Source organism: Alosa pseudoharengus, unplaced genomic scaffold, assembly GCF_046254945.1.
Source record: "Alosa pseudoharengus isolate Yale_2024_CS ecotype anadromous, Long Island Sound unplaced genomic scaffold, YU_APseudo_1.1 YU_APseudo_1.1_scf_4, whole genome shotgun sequence".
NCBI classification, from domain to species: domain Eukaryota; kingdom Metazoa; phylum Chordata; class Actinopteri; order Clupeiformes; family Clupeidae; genus Alosa; species Alosa pseudoharengus.
In genome coordinates this window covers 13857905-13875854 of record NW_027468774.1, presented here as the reverse complement: position 1 = coordinate 13875854, position 17950 = coordinate 13857905, and the positions used below count along the sequence as shown (strand labels likewise).

The window sequence follows — 17950 nt, the reverse complement described above, 5'->3', positions numbered from 1 at the left end:
TCATTATGAACTCCTGTGGTGGTGAAATGAGTGATCCTGTCATATTTACCTTTACTCTTCTCTCTCTCCTGCATGGCACACGGTTCCTCTCGGCGGGCAGAACCGTGGTGGCACATATTCAAATGCACAGCCTGTTCCCCTGGCTCACACAACTGAAAGCCTTGCCACACTCAAATAGATGAGCATATGTCTCTCAGCTGTGTCACAAGCTAATTGAATTAAAAGATGTCGGCGCAATCTACAGCAGAGACAATCTGGTTTGAGAAGTGACGGAAAAAATCTGGGTTGATGTGGGAGAGGAAAAAACTTGTCTTTAATTATGTTTTAAAGTACAAACTAATTAATGATTGTGATTAAATATATGCCTTATCCACATGAGAACAATTGATTAAGTATGCTGAGTTCTGTTTTGGAATGTTAAGATTCTAATTTAGCAAATGTCATTAAACCTGAAGGAATAAAAATACTTTTAGTCTGTTAAGCGAAGATGTATTATAATGGCATTTTGTAAAAATTATCTGGCAATCATGGTTTTATTCCATCTGCATGTGTAGTCTACACTTTTTTGCATCTTGTGACATTATTTTCAACATTACGCACAGCCAGCACTTCACTTGAAATCCTTGAGGGGTGACCTTCTTTTCTGTGAATGTATCTGAATGGACTTGTGTGATGATGATTTTCTGGGAGTGCTGATCAGCAGGGTGGCTTTTAGGTGGACTAGATTTCTATGGCAGGATGTCTGTTAGCCGATTAGCCTTCGCAAGGATTCCCTCTCTATGAGGTCAGCCTCTTCCTGTGAGCAGATAACACTTTTTTTCAGACATCTCAGAGGCCGTTTTCCTCTTGTTTCATTGAAAAACCCTTCGACTTGTCAGTGGCAGCAACAGGCCAGTTTTTTTTTTGAACATTTCTTCCTCCATTCCATTTCTTCTGCTTCTCATGGTCAAAAATCATGAATGTAGCAAGGACAGAGCAAAGTGAGTGGGAAAAAAAGGGGGGTGGGGGTTGTCAGGAAACTGCTGAAATCAACACATTTCTCTTTTTTACCTTCTTCCTCTTCTCTCTCACCCTCACTGCCCCTTTTCCCGGTATGTTCTTATCATTGCTTTGCCTTCCTCCAGGCGAGTGTGAAAGGCCCCACTGGGCTCCAAGCTTTAGTGTTCTCTGTGATGGTTCTTCTCGTCTCGCCTCTCAATGGCCTGCCAATGGAACCCCCGTCAGCCTGCAAGTGAAGGGGAAAGGATGTGATGTTGTAATTAATGAGGCTGGAGAGAAGGGTCGGGCAGTCTGGCCCTCCTCTAACACACGTGTCACGGGGCCACCCCATGGGGGAGAACAGGGGTAATATAGTATTCAATTAAGAGCGGTGGTGTGATCTGACAGGCGCCCAGTTGGGGGCTGACATCGCTCTAACCAGACACTTACACACGGCTCAGAAACTACCAATTCGAAGCAAAAGTGCACACAAGCCTCTTGTCGAAAGTTTAAAAAAATAATAAATGTAATGACCACTGTGATATCTAGGCAGTCAGAAATTAATTCATTCCACCTCTCCTGCCCTAAGGAAAATTAAAAAATATCTGCACTCTGCTCCTAACCTAGATTCGTAACTATCTCGGCTACCAACTTAGTTCACTTTCCTGTCCTAGAGGACCTGATATTCCTTTTTTGATACAAAGGTCCATCTGATTGCCCTCCCTGAAGATTATATTTTTGAACAGCCATGTAGAGGAAAATTTAAAGCAGCAGCTACCAGGGAACTGACAGGGATGATGAGCTGCAGTCCAAGTTGTAATCCACCCCTTTTTATTTTGAAGATATGCTGTACAGACCTCTTTGGGATGTCTGGGAAAAAGATAAATGGTTATTTGACTAATTGAATGTATGACAACCTTTCTATCTATCTTTTTCAACTGATTGAGTGTAGGATAACTCTTTTCCTGTGTAACAAGGTAAGCATTCTGAAAGGTATCAGGCTAATGTGTGACCACCCATTCATTTTGGAGTCACTTTGACATCAAATAACTTTACTTCTGAAGCGTTTTAAACCTTTATATGACCATTGTTTATTTCCAGAGAAATGCAAGACATTGGCCCTATCGTGACAGTCTAAAGCGCATGGTCACTAGTCAAAAGCTTATTTAAATTTTCCTTATCAAACGTCGGGCGGATGGCGCAACAAGGCATTCCTAGGTTTCTTCATCAGTCATGGGTGTGTTTTGGGCGTAACATCATCATCATCAACCACTGAGAATAGCATCTCTCATTACCTTTAACAGCATGAAGCGCAACTTCATTCAATGCATCGGTATTTTGACAGTCAGCGGCGCATTTGAAGGAATCTGCTTGCAAGACCGTATGGAACAGTTATTCCACTAAACCATGCTTTACTAAAACCTAGCATAGTATAGCCTTCACACATTTGCACTCGCCTATTATTTGAACTCATTGGCAAAGTGAAACTAACTTCACCATGGTGTCAGTCAACGACAAAACAGTAAATACAGAGTTAATTACTTTCACTATTGACTGACAGTGAGTTACCATCGAAAACATAGCCTTGGAAAAAGCAACACTTACCCCAATAGTGTTCGAATGACTGAATAAAAAACGTTTATCCTGTTTACCTCTGTCATGACAAATTTCCAAATGATGGTGAATAACTACTCATTGTGAGATGTATTTCGTAATATCTTTATTCTAATTATGTTTCCCATTGTAAGTGTAATTTCTAATGTTTTGCATGGATGTGCGCTGGTACTCGTTCATGGATGATAGAAGGATGGTGTGTTGTGTACCCGCCCACATCACTATTGATAATGCGCCCCTAAAATAACATATGAACAACTCGCCATGGACTTCTGACCAGCTTTCTCTTGGTCAGTGGTGTAATGCATTTTAGGTAGTGTACGATAGCGATTTTTAGACAACGTGCCAGACCACTCCCTAGGTTGTTCTTTGCCACACCTCCTGGCGCATTGTTTAAAAATGAGACGTGCAAAATACGAAGATATACTTTGCGCCGGGTGGAAAACGAGTTTTCCGCCATGCGCCAGGGTGGAAAATAGGGGCCATTATGGCTATGTTGACACTTGCCAAAAAAGTTGGCCAGAATGCTTTTTTGGTTTGAAAAACCAAAAAAAAGCAGTTGAGGGAGTATTTTGCTGCAATAACAACATGTGCTAATCAAGTGTTAATGATAACTAACATGCTAGTTTTTCAAGCGACTGCAATAGACACACGTTGACCACAAAATGTGGGACACATCCAGTTTAACTCCATAAAAGAATATGGTGATACAGTTTAACTCTCATGTTGTGCTGGTTACGAACATGCTGGTTGCGAATTACTCAGCTTGTAATTGGTCAGTTGTCAAAAAAACGCTTTTTTTCTGAGAAGTGGAACTTTTTTCCAACTTTAAAAAGATGCTCTGAGCTGCATAAAACAATGCCGGTGGCAGTGTTTTAAAATGCGCTGTGGACTTTTATTAAAGAGGCAACATGGTCTGCTTCATAGGATTATAATGTAAAATGGACGCTGGCAGCTTAAAAAAAGACGCCTAGTCTGAACATAGCCTGTCTTGCTCCATAACCTCATATATCACTTTATGGCCCTGTAATAATGTTTTTCTAAACCCATACCAAAACTTCCAGTCACATTACGGACAAATAACCGTATTGTCTGAATAAGAAGCTCGAAGGCAATCTGGGGGACAGCCCATGGGAAAGCTACAGAGGAATTCATCCCAAAAAAATTAAGTGAAATTTTGTTTGGGTTAGAACTTTGTCAGAACAAATCATTTACCAAAAACTGCACTGGAACTCAAAGCGCTCTGCATATTCTCATGTGTGGCTGCCAACAGGAAACTGGTTCAAATTGACTTTGCTTCTCTCCATTCAATTCCTATGGAGTGGCTCTCTCCACTTCTTTCACTGTCTGGGATATTGGCTATACAGGCAAAGGTCACAGTCACCCAGACATTCCTCACATGGTTGTGGAATATTCCAAAGTGTCTTGGCATATGGGCCATGTGCTGCCCCTTCCCAGTGGTCCCTCTTTCGCCTGGAGGAGATGCCCCAAATACTGCCCAGCATCCCTTCTTCTGTCTCCAAGGATATCATTCTAAGATGATGTCCCGTGGATGCAGGAGGAGCACCAGCTGTGTGGCTTCCAGCGTCAGCAGCAGTGGTATGGTGCTGACAGCTCAAATCTCCCCCCTCTTGCCCAGGTGGGATTTCTCCTCCACCGCCCTGGCATTTGGGAGCACTTGTTTTCAGTGGGAGATTAAAACGTCTTGGTGATGATATTCAAATAGACAACTCTGGTGAATTGAGTCAAGGAGGTAAGAGCCTTCAGCTCAACTTTTTGAAACGTTGTAGAGGTGCTCTCCATTCTTTATTTTTTCAGAAATATAATGTCTGGAATGCTTTTAAAGTATTAGAAATATGTATTTTGAAGAGATTTGAAATTCAAGATGGTTATTTTAGCCTTTGTTGGTGTGGAGTAACTCTTTTTCATTGATACTCAGGAGTACTGAGACTTAATATCTTTGTAGGTCTGAAAAAACTTTTCTTTCTTATGTTCTATCAGGTATGTGCATCTTAATAAGATCTTTACCAGCCGTTGTAAAGAGAGTGATGGCCTGACAGAGTATTCTCTGGTTTGGTTTGCCTGCAAAGGGCTCTCCACAGTAGCCTAGAATGATATTTTGAGCCTACTCAGTGGCTTAAAGACGTGTTTTACTTTGATGTAGCAAGATTGCACTCTTAGTAGTCTACAGGCCTACTATTTTGTTGTAAATGCCTATTCGGTGTCTTGCTTAAAACTACACGGATGTTGTTTTGTTCCCGAATGAACAATTACACTCATTATCATCCAATGAGTTGTTTTTAGATCGATTTCCAGCAGTGCAAGAAGTACTTGTTTTTGTTACTTCATGTGAGGTGTTCATCAAAACTAACTTGACGTTACTACTGTACCAAGAACTACAGTTCTACAGTACTACTATACTTTTCTTCAGAATCTATGTTCTGGAATTAAGCCCTCAAGTTGTCTTAGTTAAAGAAGCAAGATTGTACATAATGATGTTGTTGGCTATTTGATATCTTCTGGTAACTCCCGCTCTTATGGATGGTCCTCCATGGGCAAAATATCATATTCACATACTGGAGAAACTGTAGCTTTAATCAGCACTCATTGTATGTATATCACATGTTGAACTTCCCAGTCTAACAACTTGCTCTGAAATTAGTGTGCTTTGCCAGTGCACAGCAACAGTGTGTAGGCCTAATAATGGTGGACCGCTTTTGTCATTTACCATCACCTCTGTCATGAAAATGAAATGTGTCATTTGAGTTTTACAAGCGGGAATTAATCAAGTAATCAGTTTTTAACAGACACAAGTGTAACTAATCTGACATCTCTTTCTCCCCTCTCTCCGGGGGTATTTGCAGACCGGCATACACCTGATGAAAGAAAATTGCTGGCCTATCATATCCATAACAGCTTATTTAGGTGGGTGTGCAATGAAAATCATATAAATCCACGCCATTATTCTGCATAGTCCCACATCCCTGGCACCAGAAATTACAGGTCATGTTTAATACCTGACAGTGCACATATTCCCCTTGCCGTTTTAGCTGAATAGAATAATGAGACGAATCGTCTCTGGGAAGCTTATTACTCCTCCTCAATCTCGGCTGAACAGATCCTGCCTGTTGGTGCGCTCAGTCTCATTCCGTCTCCCCACAGTCCAAATTTACCTAATGCAATTCATATAGGCTATTTATCATAAGGATCAGTTTATTAGAGAGATATCAGTGCTGTTGTCGGGTTCGTACATGTTGAACATAAATGCACTATCACTGCGGGTATGACTGTGGCCAGGCATTGTATTCCATTGTGCTCATTGTAATATGTTCTGTACATGCAGTGTGAAAGAGCGGGCGGGTGAAACTTCAAGTGTAGATGAGGAAATTGCTTTTTCGCCTGCATTCAGTGTGTAATGCGGTGCTTACAGACAGGGCAACATTGTCAGTGTTTCTCTTTGCGGTTATATGAAAATTACTGGAGAAAAATCTTTATTAAAGTCTTTATTAAAAATGTCATTTTTGCATTTTATGGATATGAAAAATTAGCAGCAGTATATTGATTGTAATTTTTGACTTAATGAACTTTATTTATTTGGCATTTATTTTTATTCTACTTGCACAAGACCAGAATTGTATAACATTAAACTGAAAACATGTTGCAGCATCCAAGAGACTCTGCAATCCAACCACTTATCTGCTTGTCCATTACTGTAATGGCAACTTCATTCCAACCTTCTCTAAATATCAGCAGCTATTGTACGGCCATGAAACCTCAAATGTTTTTACAGTTTTGTAAAATTATACCATTAATATAATAATACAATTATTATAATGTGAAACCCTTTTAGAAATGTTTACAGTAGTCCTGTTACAGTTGTCCTGTCCCAGTGTCTTTTGAGCACCAAGAGAGTGTGGTAACATTACAACACACAAACACAGACACATAGACCTCACTACCTAAAACCACTGAAGCAGTGGAGCTTTGGTCGGAATGGGTATTTCAATTATTTTCCACATCCCTGCACCATGCAATCACTAGCCTGCTCAAAATCAGATCCACTGTACTACACGCACAGTCACCTTCAGTGTTCTTGTTCCTAGAGCTCATCCCAGATAAAACAAGAGGATTGTGGTCTGGTTTTCTTTCCCTGTTTGTTTCTTTCGTTCCCACTTTCTTCCTTTCAGTCTCATATTTACTAGAGGGGTGGCTGAGGGGAGGGGAGGGATAGTCTTGTCTCTTATTTGCCATGGCCGACTTATAGTGGCTGAGCATACTGCAGGTGTAACTCAAGCCCTTCCCGAGACAGATTGTTTCTCCCCGTAGTGGTAAGTTATTGCAAGGGACCACATTTCTGTCAACAACCCCTCAGCTCTGGGACCAACCAATCATAATCTAATCTTGTGAATGGGTGCACTGGTGTGGGTGATTGAAATTGTTTATTGTGCATGGCACAGCATTTCAACTCCTGATTAAAAGAAAATATACATGGAGGCTCAATATTGACCTGTGCACTTTGTTGGTGTGGTCATCTTTAAAAATGTAAGTGATAACAAATTATTAATTGCATTAATTTTTAATGCACTCTTCAAAAAAATAACAGATAAATCTATCAATAATGGCTTTATCCAACAAAAGTTTCCATCTCTTTACTCTTGTTAAAATCAGTGATGAGACTGAAACCACTAACCCAAAACACATTATTGAAGGTAATGTTGCTGTTGACAGCTAGATGCATTGCAGTAAGGGATCAGGGATCAGGGGACACGTTCAAGGACCCACCATTATTTCAAGGATCTCCAGCGTTACTTCAACTTCAGCGTGTAATACTCCTTGTGAAAACAACAGGGAAAGTACCCCCCCCCCCCATAAAGACTGTAAATAGGCCGATGTGCAACCAGTCATGTCACAGTGGTAGATATTAATGTACTGTAAACAAATGCTGTGTAGTTTATTTTTACACTATATTTTACATTCAAGTGGATTGAGATTTGGCCACCCTGCTCATGCCGAACGCCTCTGATTCACTGGATTTCTTTGATGTCAGTGCCTTTAGAGCATGTGAGCACTCCAAATGCTCTTATTGCACAGAGGCCTTGGTTATTGAAATTGCATTTTTGTTCACAGCCCCTGGTTATTTACGAGATTGGTCCCTCGGGGCATTTTTTGATGTGTGTCTGAAATGCTGTGTTGCCGCTGGCATATTCCCTGTATCCCCCTATTAAGAACTAAAAGGACTGTATGTATTTCATGGGCACGTTCAGCCCATTGCTCTAATGAGGAATGGCAAGTATCCTCACTTATCCCTGGCTCTGCAGATGTGAACCGTGTATAAATGTCATGAGCCTTCTGTTTGACTGAGTTTTGCCTTTTTCTTGTTTTTTTTTAGTATTTGGATGGAAGCCTTTGATCAAACATGTCAGTACAGATTTTTTTGAGAAAGCAGAAGATGTTTGAGTTTAGCTTGTCTATAAACTTTGCATGTCAGTCATGAGGTTGTGCTGCCAACAGTATACGTTAAAGGCCAAACTGAGCAACATGAATGGAATTAATTTATATAACCACTTCTGTATTCCAGTGGTTGCATCCAAGAAATTGAGAAAATATTTCTAGAGAAATCCTTGGCTATTGATCTATCAAATGGTCATTATGGATATCATCCTTAATGTCATGATGAAAGCCCTTGTTTGGCATCTGGTGTGGTGTTGTAATTGCTTATTCAGCAGTGTGGTTGTAAGGTACTTGAAGTAGGACTGGTTGATAAGATAAAAATCAAAACAATTTGATAGCTTTCATCTTGTTGAATGGTATTTATCTTAACAGTCATGGCCTACAGCCATGTCTGACCTGGCTTAGAAGACAAATCTGTCATTCATCACCCTAATTTGGTCCACAGCCATAATTCAGGCAAAAGCAAATTGTTGTCAAGTGCATTAACATAAAAACCAAAGCACTGTTTATGGAATCGAATGTAATTACAGTGATTACATAAGTGTGTATGTTTAGACAATATCCATATGTAATGATGACAACACTTTTTCTTTTGTACCGACAGTACTCAGACGTTGAGAAACTAGGTGAAAAATTGCTGGAGTTCTCCTTTAATATCTCTGCATAATTCAGTGTGATTTTGCATTTTTACCAGAATGATCACAAATAAAATATGTCCAGAAATGTTCTTAGTCATTTCTTTATATTTAATTAGCGTTATTGTTTTTAGATGTTATGGTCGCAGATGTTAAGTCTGGAATCCTTCTATTTTGCTCTGCCAATATTTCAGAGCCAACCACCATAATCTTGTGTTGTCTTTCCCTTAGTGTTTGTCACTCTCTTTGAGTAAGGCAGTATAAATTGATTAGGATGCAGACTACACCTGAATGAAATGTATTTTGTGTGACAGAGCTTACTGTAGCTTAAAATGCAAAGAGGGGAGATAACGCCTGCTCAGTATTGGACTTTTAGGTATCTTGAACCAAGAAAGGACATTAATCTGGAAATAAGGGGTGTCCAGTTGGTTAAGCTTTGTGTGGTTTACTTGGCACTGGAGTTGAAGGGGATTTCCTTCAGCCAGTAGAGCAAAGTAAATAAGAGGGCTGGTAGAACAGGATACTGGATGGCATTGTCAATTGAAAGCCATGTCTTAGAGGCGCTCACTAGGTCCATAACCTTTCCCGTACACTTGAATGTAAGTCAATGACAGTTATCAGAGATCTAAATAGACTCCATTTCAGGCATTCCTTTGTGTAGCTCTGGAGTCATAGCCTCCTACACAGTTTGAGGTTCAGCAAGGCGTCTTATTTTTGCACTGATCTTATAGAGTAAATATAACTCAAAGCCCAGCCCTCTCAGAGAAGCTCAACAATTCCTTGCTGCTGGATACTGTCTGTTTTGATCCATAGTCGTTAAAAGTACATAATCAATATGATAAAGCTTTCCTTGGACTTATTAGTTTAACGATTGTAAAAAGCAATAGAGACTTTTATGTCATCACTCATCGGAGGATGAAAATCTTTCAGATGAATAAGGTCTACACCAGAGAAATCTGCCAAGTCCAAAAATCTTTGCTTTTACTTTTACTGTGCAGTGAAATATGACCAGGGCTTAATTAATGATTTCTCTAACAAATTACATCAGGTTCAAGTTGAGGTTCAGGTTACTTTATTTGTTCATGTAGCCATAGGTAAATTGGGTTTGCAGTAAGGAGTCTGTCGTGTTTTTCCTATGGAATGTTTCCTTGCTTGAGATACACAATGCACGATACAGTACCTGCACAACACAGGTACTCTCATTGCAAATGTAATCAATGCAATCAGTGGGGATTCAAACTACTCTATTTACTTTATTAATATTGTGTATCAGGGGTACTATTATTGTTTCTCCTTTTTCACAAAGTTTCTCTCTTCATAATGTCACTCTTTTCATGATATTTCTCTTCATGTTCTGTCTCATTCATGAGGTTCGATAAAGACATGTTCTTCCTCTTTTTCTGTTGATCCGAGGGCCATGTTCGGGTCATATTCTTCCTCTTTTGATGATCTGTCTCATTTATGAGTTTCAAGAAAAACATATTCTTCCTCTTTTTCTGTTGATCCGATGGCCATGTTCGGGTCATAGTCTTCTTTTTTGATGTTCTATCTTGTAGGGTTCTGTCAGGTTCTGTTCTACCTGTCATATAAGGTAGAACAGAATTCTGTCTGCGTAGTCTCCTTCGGACGCTTGATTCAAGAGTGCTGATTGGTGTTTTTTCAAAAGGTAAATTGATTCCAGGGTGCTAATAGGTGTTTTCAGAAGGTAGACTGATTCCAGAGTGCTATTTGCTACCAAGTCCAAGAGACAAGACCTCATCCATAGACACACATGTAAAACACACAGGTTCTTGTCATACTTCATCCATCCTGAGACAATGACACTACTAAAAGTACTCAAGGGTCCAATGCGTTTTACATTAAACGTGAACTAAAATAATGATAAAAACAATCAATAAAAAATAGTTAGAATCAATCAATTAGCATATATATATATAAAATACAGTTAATATAAATGAATATAATGAATAGAATAAAATACAGAATACATTATAACTGAATGGTAATAGTAGGTAGAATTGTCTGCTAGCAATCTGATCTTTTCCACAGAGGTTCTGTGTAGCCTGCTGCCAACATCTGTGTTCAAATAGACTTGCTCTTTAATCAGACCCTAAAACGCATTGGGGTACATTACAGACACTTTTCAATAATTCACACAGATTGCTTTTTTGCCAAGGTTAGACCGTCATTCCCTACTTCTGCCAGATTTAACAGGCTGCTCCATCACTGTCACATTGGCATTACCTCCAACCATCAAATGTGACAGCTTCCTGAGCACAAAATAAAGCCACATTTTACTGACTCTTACAGGTCGTAAAAATCTCTGATTTATATCTGTTTTACAGAGCTGAACATTGTATTGTTATATACGTTTTACTGTAAAACGTGACTCAAAGCTGTGAGGATGTCTCTCTCGATCTTTTCATTGAGTTTTTTTTCTCTTTTCCTCTGCTTTTAATCTACCTGCAATCTTTTAGCTCAGTACAGTTCTGCTGAGTTGGGCTGATAGCTCAGAGCATCCCAACAGCAAAAGTCTCCAAAAAAAAAAACGGAATCCTTGCTGACAGGAATAGGGATATGTTGACCAGTGGCTGGAGGTTTGACAGCTTCCATTATTGAAGAGAATTATTGAAGTGGTGTGGGCTCAGAGGCGTGGATGTCTCTGGCGAGCTTGCTACTGCTGCCACTGTGGTAAGATGCCAGCCTGGGCACGGGATTTGTGCTCATTTAAGAACAAAGTTTTCAGAACAAAGTCCTCAGTGTATCATTAAAATGGCATCCTTGTAAAGTAGCCCGTATTGGCAAGAAAAGGGTCTGCCTTCTTTATGAAGTCCTGTACTCATAGGAGTGTGGCCTTTGCCAGCTGACCGAGATGCTGTAATGTTCTGTGACCATTCCCAGATCAAGCCAGTCCCCAGGTCACAGTGCCACCCTAGTTGAAAGATTTTAAATGTATCTGCTTGTAAAGGCACATTACAAATTAAGCCTCAGTGTGAAATGATAAAGGAATCATGAAGGTCCATTAAAAGAGAATTAGTTTTTTTTTGTTTTGTTTCTCTGTCCACTTCACAAAGTCCTTTTTTAAAAAGGCCACACTAGGAGAATGAGCTCTGTGACATAGACCACACCGTAGAGCTGCTCTAAAATGCAACATGGCAGATGTATGGAAAAGAGGGGTGTCTTCGCCCCAAGCCCCTGTGTGACCCTTATACATCAGCATATATTCCTGCTGAGTTCGGACAGCTGCCCGAAGCCACAGCAGGTCATCATGCAAAGCAGGCAGATGTGTCGCCCACACTGAGTGTGGCCCCTGCAACAGATCAAATCAGACCTGACCCAGCCCAGCCATGCGTCAAACGCCCAGTGACTGGAACGTCACCTCTGTCCCGTGGCTATGCGGCGTGTGCTGTTATGTTTGGTGCTGGGTACCTTCTCTAGCGAGCTTGTTGGAGCATTGTGTCGAGTTGGGTTGAGTTCATGTTGTTGAGTTGTGTGTTGTCTGTCTGTCTGTCTGTTGTTGTTGTTGTTGTGGTTGTGTTTTGCTGCTGTGGTTTTATGGTGGTGTCAAAAGTACAGTGTAAAATCATAATAACAGCAGCCAAACATGGTGTAAAAGCTATAAAAACACTTTCATCAGAGATATCAAAGATGTAGCTTACCACTACTATAGGTGTTTTATGGTACTTATGGTTTATATGGTACCTTATGGGCTTTTTATCGTTTACTGTGCTACCAGTGCTGTACTATAGGTGGCCTCTTGTGTATCATATAAAGATGCTTGTTTTTCTACTACATAAAAAGAAAAATAATATATGAGTCTGTATCATATCAGTGTCCAATGTTTAAATGCAGATGTGTGTCTTTCAGGGTGATATGCTGTTTTTTTTTTTTTATTGCTGTCTGTGACAGAGGTTCAGAAAATGCACACAAACCCTTTAGGATACGCTGGATAACAGCTAGAGCTAGAAGAGTTAGGTCTCCCAAGGATGGTAGGTAGACTACTAGGACTTACAGTGTTTGCTAATTAGAGATGCATGGATAGCTCTTGTTTATCTTACTCCAATTGATGGAATGCTGGAATTGACCCAGAGTTACATGCTGGGTTAATGTGAGTGTGAGGCATTTAGGGTGGGTGGTGGTGGTAGTGATGAAGGAAATTAGCCTGGGTTTTCCCATGCTGCCTTGCACGCAATTTTTTTCATGCTGCTAGGCAGCCTGGATTCCATGGACTTCGTTTTCACCCCAACGAAGGAACCAATCACAGAACGGAGGGGGGACAGCAAGGCAATGACGACACACCGAAGCGGTTATGAGCTACGTACAGACGCATTTGATAGACATTCGTAGTGCCCAATAAATGGCACTGGGCATTCGTAAACCACGTTTCAAATACGAGAAAATGATCGTGTAGTTCCCAGACCCCAATCTCAATGAGATGAGGTCTGACATTAGCCAGGCTAGAATGAGATGGGAAAAACCCAAGAAAAAAGAGAAAGCCGAGCGAAAGCCCAGGGCTACACATATTGATCTGTCAAATTAATTTGGTTGAATAAAATTCCTTTTCAACTAAGGCATAAAATCTAGCCACTTTGCGTGATGTTGATATAAGCACTGTCAGAGTGTAACTCCCATGAGAATACTTCTGATGTGTGTTCTATGCTGCTGCTGCTGCGGCTGCTGAATTGAAAGTGTTTCATGAGCTCAGGGATGGGTCTCCAGATGATGCATATCTTTGTATTGGGAATGGGAGCAGCTGTACAGAAATGAAGGTAGCTCATTCTGTTTGAAGAAAAGGAAAACAGTTTGCAGAGCAGCAGATTATAGAAATTCTGTAATAGAACACTTTTTTGTCTGATCATAATGAAAGATTCTGATATATGTGGCCTAATTAGGGAGTCGCTAATAATGACCAGGATCCATTAGTGTTGCATTTGACATTTGATTTGCGCAGAAACAAGAATAATCCCTTGTTTTCTGATTTGGTGTAGCTTACACTAAGCAACCCCACCCCTCTCTCCAACACACACACACACACATAAAAAAAACTATTGAATCCTCCAATTCCCTTTTCTTTCCACCTCTCCCCTTGTTTTTTTTTTTATTTTATTTTTAAAGTATATTTTTTGGGCTTTTTGCCTTTATTTGTATAGGACAGTGAAGAGTGAGACAGGAAGTAAGTGGGAGAGAGAGATGGGGTGGGACCGGGATATGACCGCAGGTCGGATTCGAACCTGGGTCCCCGTGGGCACTTGGACCCGTATATGGTATGAGCGCTGTAGCCTGTTGTGCCACAGCGCCCCCCCATCTCCCCTTGTTTTATGCGCTGACAGGACCCCATCCGCTTGACCCAGTAAACTGGACGTGTGTATGTGTTATGGACCCCATTTCAAAGCGTCTTTAAGCCTCTACAAAGACTTGGTGGTAAACAGCCCTGAGTTTCTCTCTCTTTCTCATTCAGCCTCAGATCTGCATATTGTCACCCCTTATGCCACCCCTCTGTCTTCTGCCCCTTTGTGAATTAACATGTGGGGTTTTTAGTTTAATTGAGAAGGCCTGGTATTAGCGAGGCTTTTTAGCTCTCTGTCACCAAGTGCTAATGGGAATTTCAAACCAGTGGTCAGAGATTTATCTCCTTATTATTGGGTAATCCTATCACTCAAAGACCATTAGAATAAATCCTTCTCTCAGCCTCTCTAATTCTTGTAGCACTCTTTAGTCTGCTGCTGGGCCCCTGCCTTTGTGTCTCTTTGTGTCAATAATTATGCAACAATTATAGCTTTTTGCTCTCATCTGCAAGCGGAAGTGAAATGCACTCTTTTCCTCTACATTTGTGGAGAAAAAACTCAGTGTATTTGTAATTGGACTTTCTTTGTTGGAGCGTTTTTTTTTTTTTTTTTGCTCTGATTGTTGTGTTTTCATCCCCTGATAGTCAGCCCTCCAACATCCATGGAGGACAATTAGGGGCTATTTTTCTATTTCCTGCTGCAGAGAGGCTGGGTAATTAATTAGTGGAGTGTGAATGAACACACATCTCACTCCTCCCTCTTCCACTCTACCGATCTCCCTCTCTCTCCTGCCTCTCTCTCCCTCCCTTCTTTATGCCTCTGCATGTCTTCTCTTTTGCTCTCCCATGTCCCATTGTCCTGGCGCCTCTTACTTGTGCTTTGCCACCCTCTGTCCATCTTTTTTCCTTTTTCTTTTTCCCCTCCTTCTCTCCTCTCTGCCCTCCTACCTCTTTCCCGCTGTCCCATTGCGTTTGCCAGTCACCTACACGCACACTGGCAGGTGTGGAGCCCTCCCCCCTTCACACACACACACACACACACATATAGACACACAAAAGGAGTCATTAACAGTATCTCTGCATGTACACTCTGATTGGAAGTCACCTCCAGTGAGATGGAGAGGTGCATCCAGTATGGTGCGTTGCCCCCCGAGCCCCACATCCATAACCCACTGGGCTGCCATGCTGCTCTGTGTCTTTGCTGCTGATGCTGCACACATACTCAGCTGTGCTTTACTCTACCAGGCCAACTGGAGCTCTTGACAAGGCAGAGAAGTTTTTCTACTTTCTCCCTCCAGTCTCTTGTTTAGGATAGACTCTTTTTGATTTTGGTGCCCTCCCTCGTTTGCTGCTTGTTTTGCTCTCTTTTTTGCCTAAGACTGCAGTCTCTCCCCAGGAAGCAGTAAGCAAGGACAAACTGTTCAGATCAATTATTTGGCGGCAGCCTGTCCTCCTGGACATGGATATTTAACCGGGCCCGAGTCTGTGTCCACTCACATCCCGCACTGCAGCCAGACACTGCTCTCACTAATTAGCCTGTCTGGCTCAGGCACATGACCAAATGACCACAGCACACGTTTTTAAAACACTAGTACGAGGACATTAATGCAGTACTGTGGCAGGCCAAACAGTACAGAATATAGTACTCTTGTTAAGTAATAATCATTTGAAAATGGGGACAGTAAAGTTGCCTTCACACTGGACCGTACCCGAGTGCGATTACTTCCCCCCTAGCCCTGACGCAGCTGGTCTCCGTTCACATTACATTTTTGTTTGTGGACCCGGGTCCGTTTATGTCATATACACTATATACTTCTATTCACCAATATCGCTTGGTAACGTCGCAAAAAACGCAGTTTATTTCCTGGTTTTGAAACAGATACTAACTGCACCCGAGTTCTAAGGAACCGTACCCCAGACCCCTGTTTCTTCTAGCAGACCAGGGTCCGCACCCGGCTTCGGTAGACTGCGTTCACATTGGCAAAAATTACTGAACCATCAGTCCAAACAAACTCGGGTCCAGACCAAACAGTCTAGTGTGAATGCCCCTTCTCCTCTCCTCTCCTCTCCTCTCCTCTCCTCTCCTCTCCTCTCCTCTCTTCTCCTCTCCACTCCTCCCCTCCTCTCCTCTCCTCTCTTCTCCTCTCCACTCCTCCCCTCCTCTCCTCTCCTCTCTTCTCTTCTCCACTCCTCCCCTCCTCTCCTCTCTTCTCTTCTCCACTCCTCCCCTCCTCTCCTCTCCTCTCCACTGCTCATCTCCCTCACTCAGCCCTCTCCCCCTCCTCCCATATTTCCTATCTCTCCCCTCCTGCCTGTCTGCATCCTTTGGCTGTCTGGTGGTAACTTTCTCCCCTCTCCTCTCCTCTCCTCTCCTATCCTCTCTTCTCCTATCCTCTCCCCTTCTCTCCTCTCCTCTCCTCTCCTCTTCTCTCCTCTCCTCTCTCCTCCTCTCCTCCTCTCCTCTCTCCTCTCTTCTCTCCTCTCTCCTCCTCTCCTCTCTCCTCTCTATTGCTCACCTCCCACACAGTCCTCTCCCCCTCCTCCCATATTTCTCTATTTCTCCCCTCCCTCCTGCCGGCCTGCCTTGTCTGTCTGGCTGGTGGTAGCTGTCCCATGGTGGCGGTGCAGCCGGGCCAGCAACACCTCCTGAATGATTTAGAGCCTGACCCTCACAGCTGTTCGTCACCGCTGACACAGGTGGAGCGCCTCTCCCAGAGCATGCAGGCAATCTGTGAACTGCTGTTTGCCGTGGATTTACTGTCCCGGGTGCCGGCGTCGGGAGAGCAGGAAGAGAAAGAGCAGCTTCGCATCTCCACTCTGCCCAGACCAGCTCAGCCTGCGTCGGCCGACCGGCTGGCTAATGGGGATGGGGAGAGGGGCCTTGTGTGGTTGCTGTAAGTCCTCCACGTCCCTCCACAGCCTTCCTCTACAGCTCGGAGTTGACCGGGGGCCAAGTGACAGCTGCTGGCGGTCAGCCTTTAGCAATCGGTGGTAGCACAGTGTTTGCTACCAAACTGTGCAGTTTTCTGAATTTCATTTGTTTAACTGAAGGTGGCAATCATCATGGTGCCTCTCAAATGAGCCCAAACAAGCGTCTCTATCCTCTGCTTTTTTGGTAGTTTTCTCCTAAAGATTATTATTCACAGATATTATCTGATAAATGCACTGACTGTTTCAAGTCCTGTTTGTTTTGGGCACCCATCTTGTGTGTTATGTTTTCTTAAATGCATTTTCAGTAGCATAACAGCATTCTGTTGAAATGTGTCCCTGGGTGTGGGGGTTAATGAATCAGTTCATCTCATTTCACTTGTGTTTCATTTGCATTATAGTGATATTGACAGAAACTTCTGTCTTTAAATATCACAGAGGTGTCAATGTGAAAACTAGTCATATGGTGGTATCAATTTATTCCCATGACTACTTTTAGTCATTTTTAAACATGAATGCTAACATTGTTTTGCTATTCCATTTCTCTTATTATTTTTACCACACTTTTCCTATCTATGTCGGAAATCAGACCAGACACCTTTGTTTTTGTGCATATTTCATGCCAAGTATATTTTTGTCTTTATTAATTTAAGAAGGCTTATGTCGGTAGACCCTCAATAGAGAGCTGCATCCCCCCAGTTATGATATACTGTAGGAAAAATACATTTTGTTTCAGTCAAGGTGATTCTTTTTTATTCAAAGTCTGCTGTGTTTCTCTGTGCCCATTTTTCCAGTTTCAAAAAGAATTGTGCAGGGTGCTTAGGAAGCAGAGAGAGCAGGCTGCTTGGCGTATGTTGATTGACAGTGTGGAGTGGGAAACAGAAATTCTCCCACCTCAGACGTGTCCCATAGCCTTTCAGACAGATAACCTTTTCCTTCACGCCACTCGGAGGAGCGGTCAAATCAGCTGGGTCAACACGTTGTAGGGTGTCTGTCTGCTCCGATGGCATTGATGCGTTAGAAGGTGACCCCAGCAATAGGGTGAATTAAAGTGACTGTG

General features: G+C 42.1%; 1 protein-coding gene across 3 annotated transcripts in view; it reads left to right on the top strand.

The window, feature by feature from the left end:
* The window catches only part of sdk1a (sidekick cell adhesion molecule 1a), a 237250-nt gene that overhangs the window by 55224 nt on the left and 164076 nt on the right, over window positions 1-17950 (top strand). Inside the window, exon 1 of one of the 3 annotated variants that reach the window (XM_076264908.1) lies at window positions 5228-5517. The exons of the other annotated variants lie outside the window; for them this stretch is intronic. Within the exon in view, the coding sequence (XP_076121023.1) occupies window positions 5472-5517 (46 nt within the window). The 5' untranslated portion in view covers window positions 5228-5471. Of the gene's footprint in view, window positions 1-5227; window positions 5518-17950 lie in introns of those variants that run through there. 3 annotated transcript variants of the gene reach the window in all.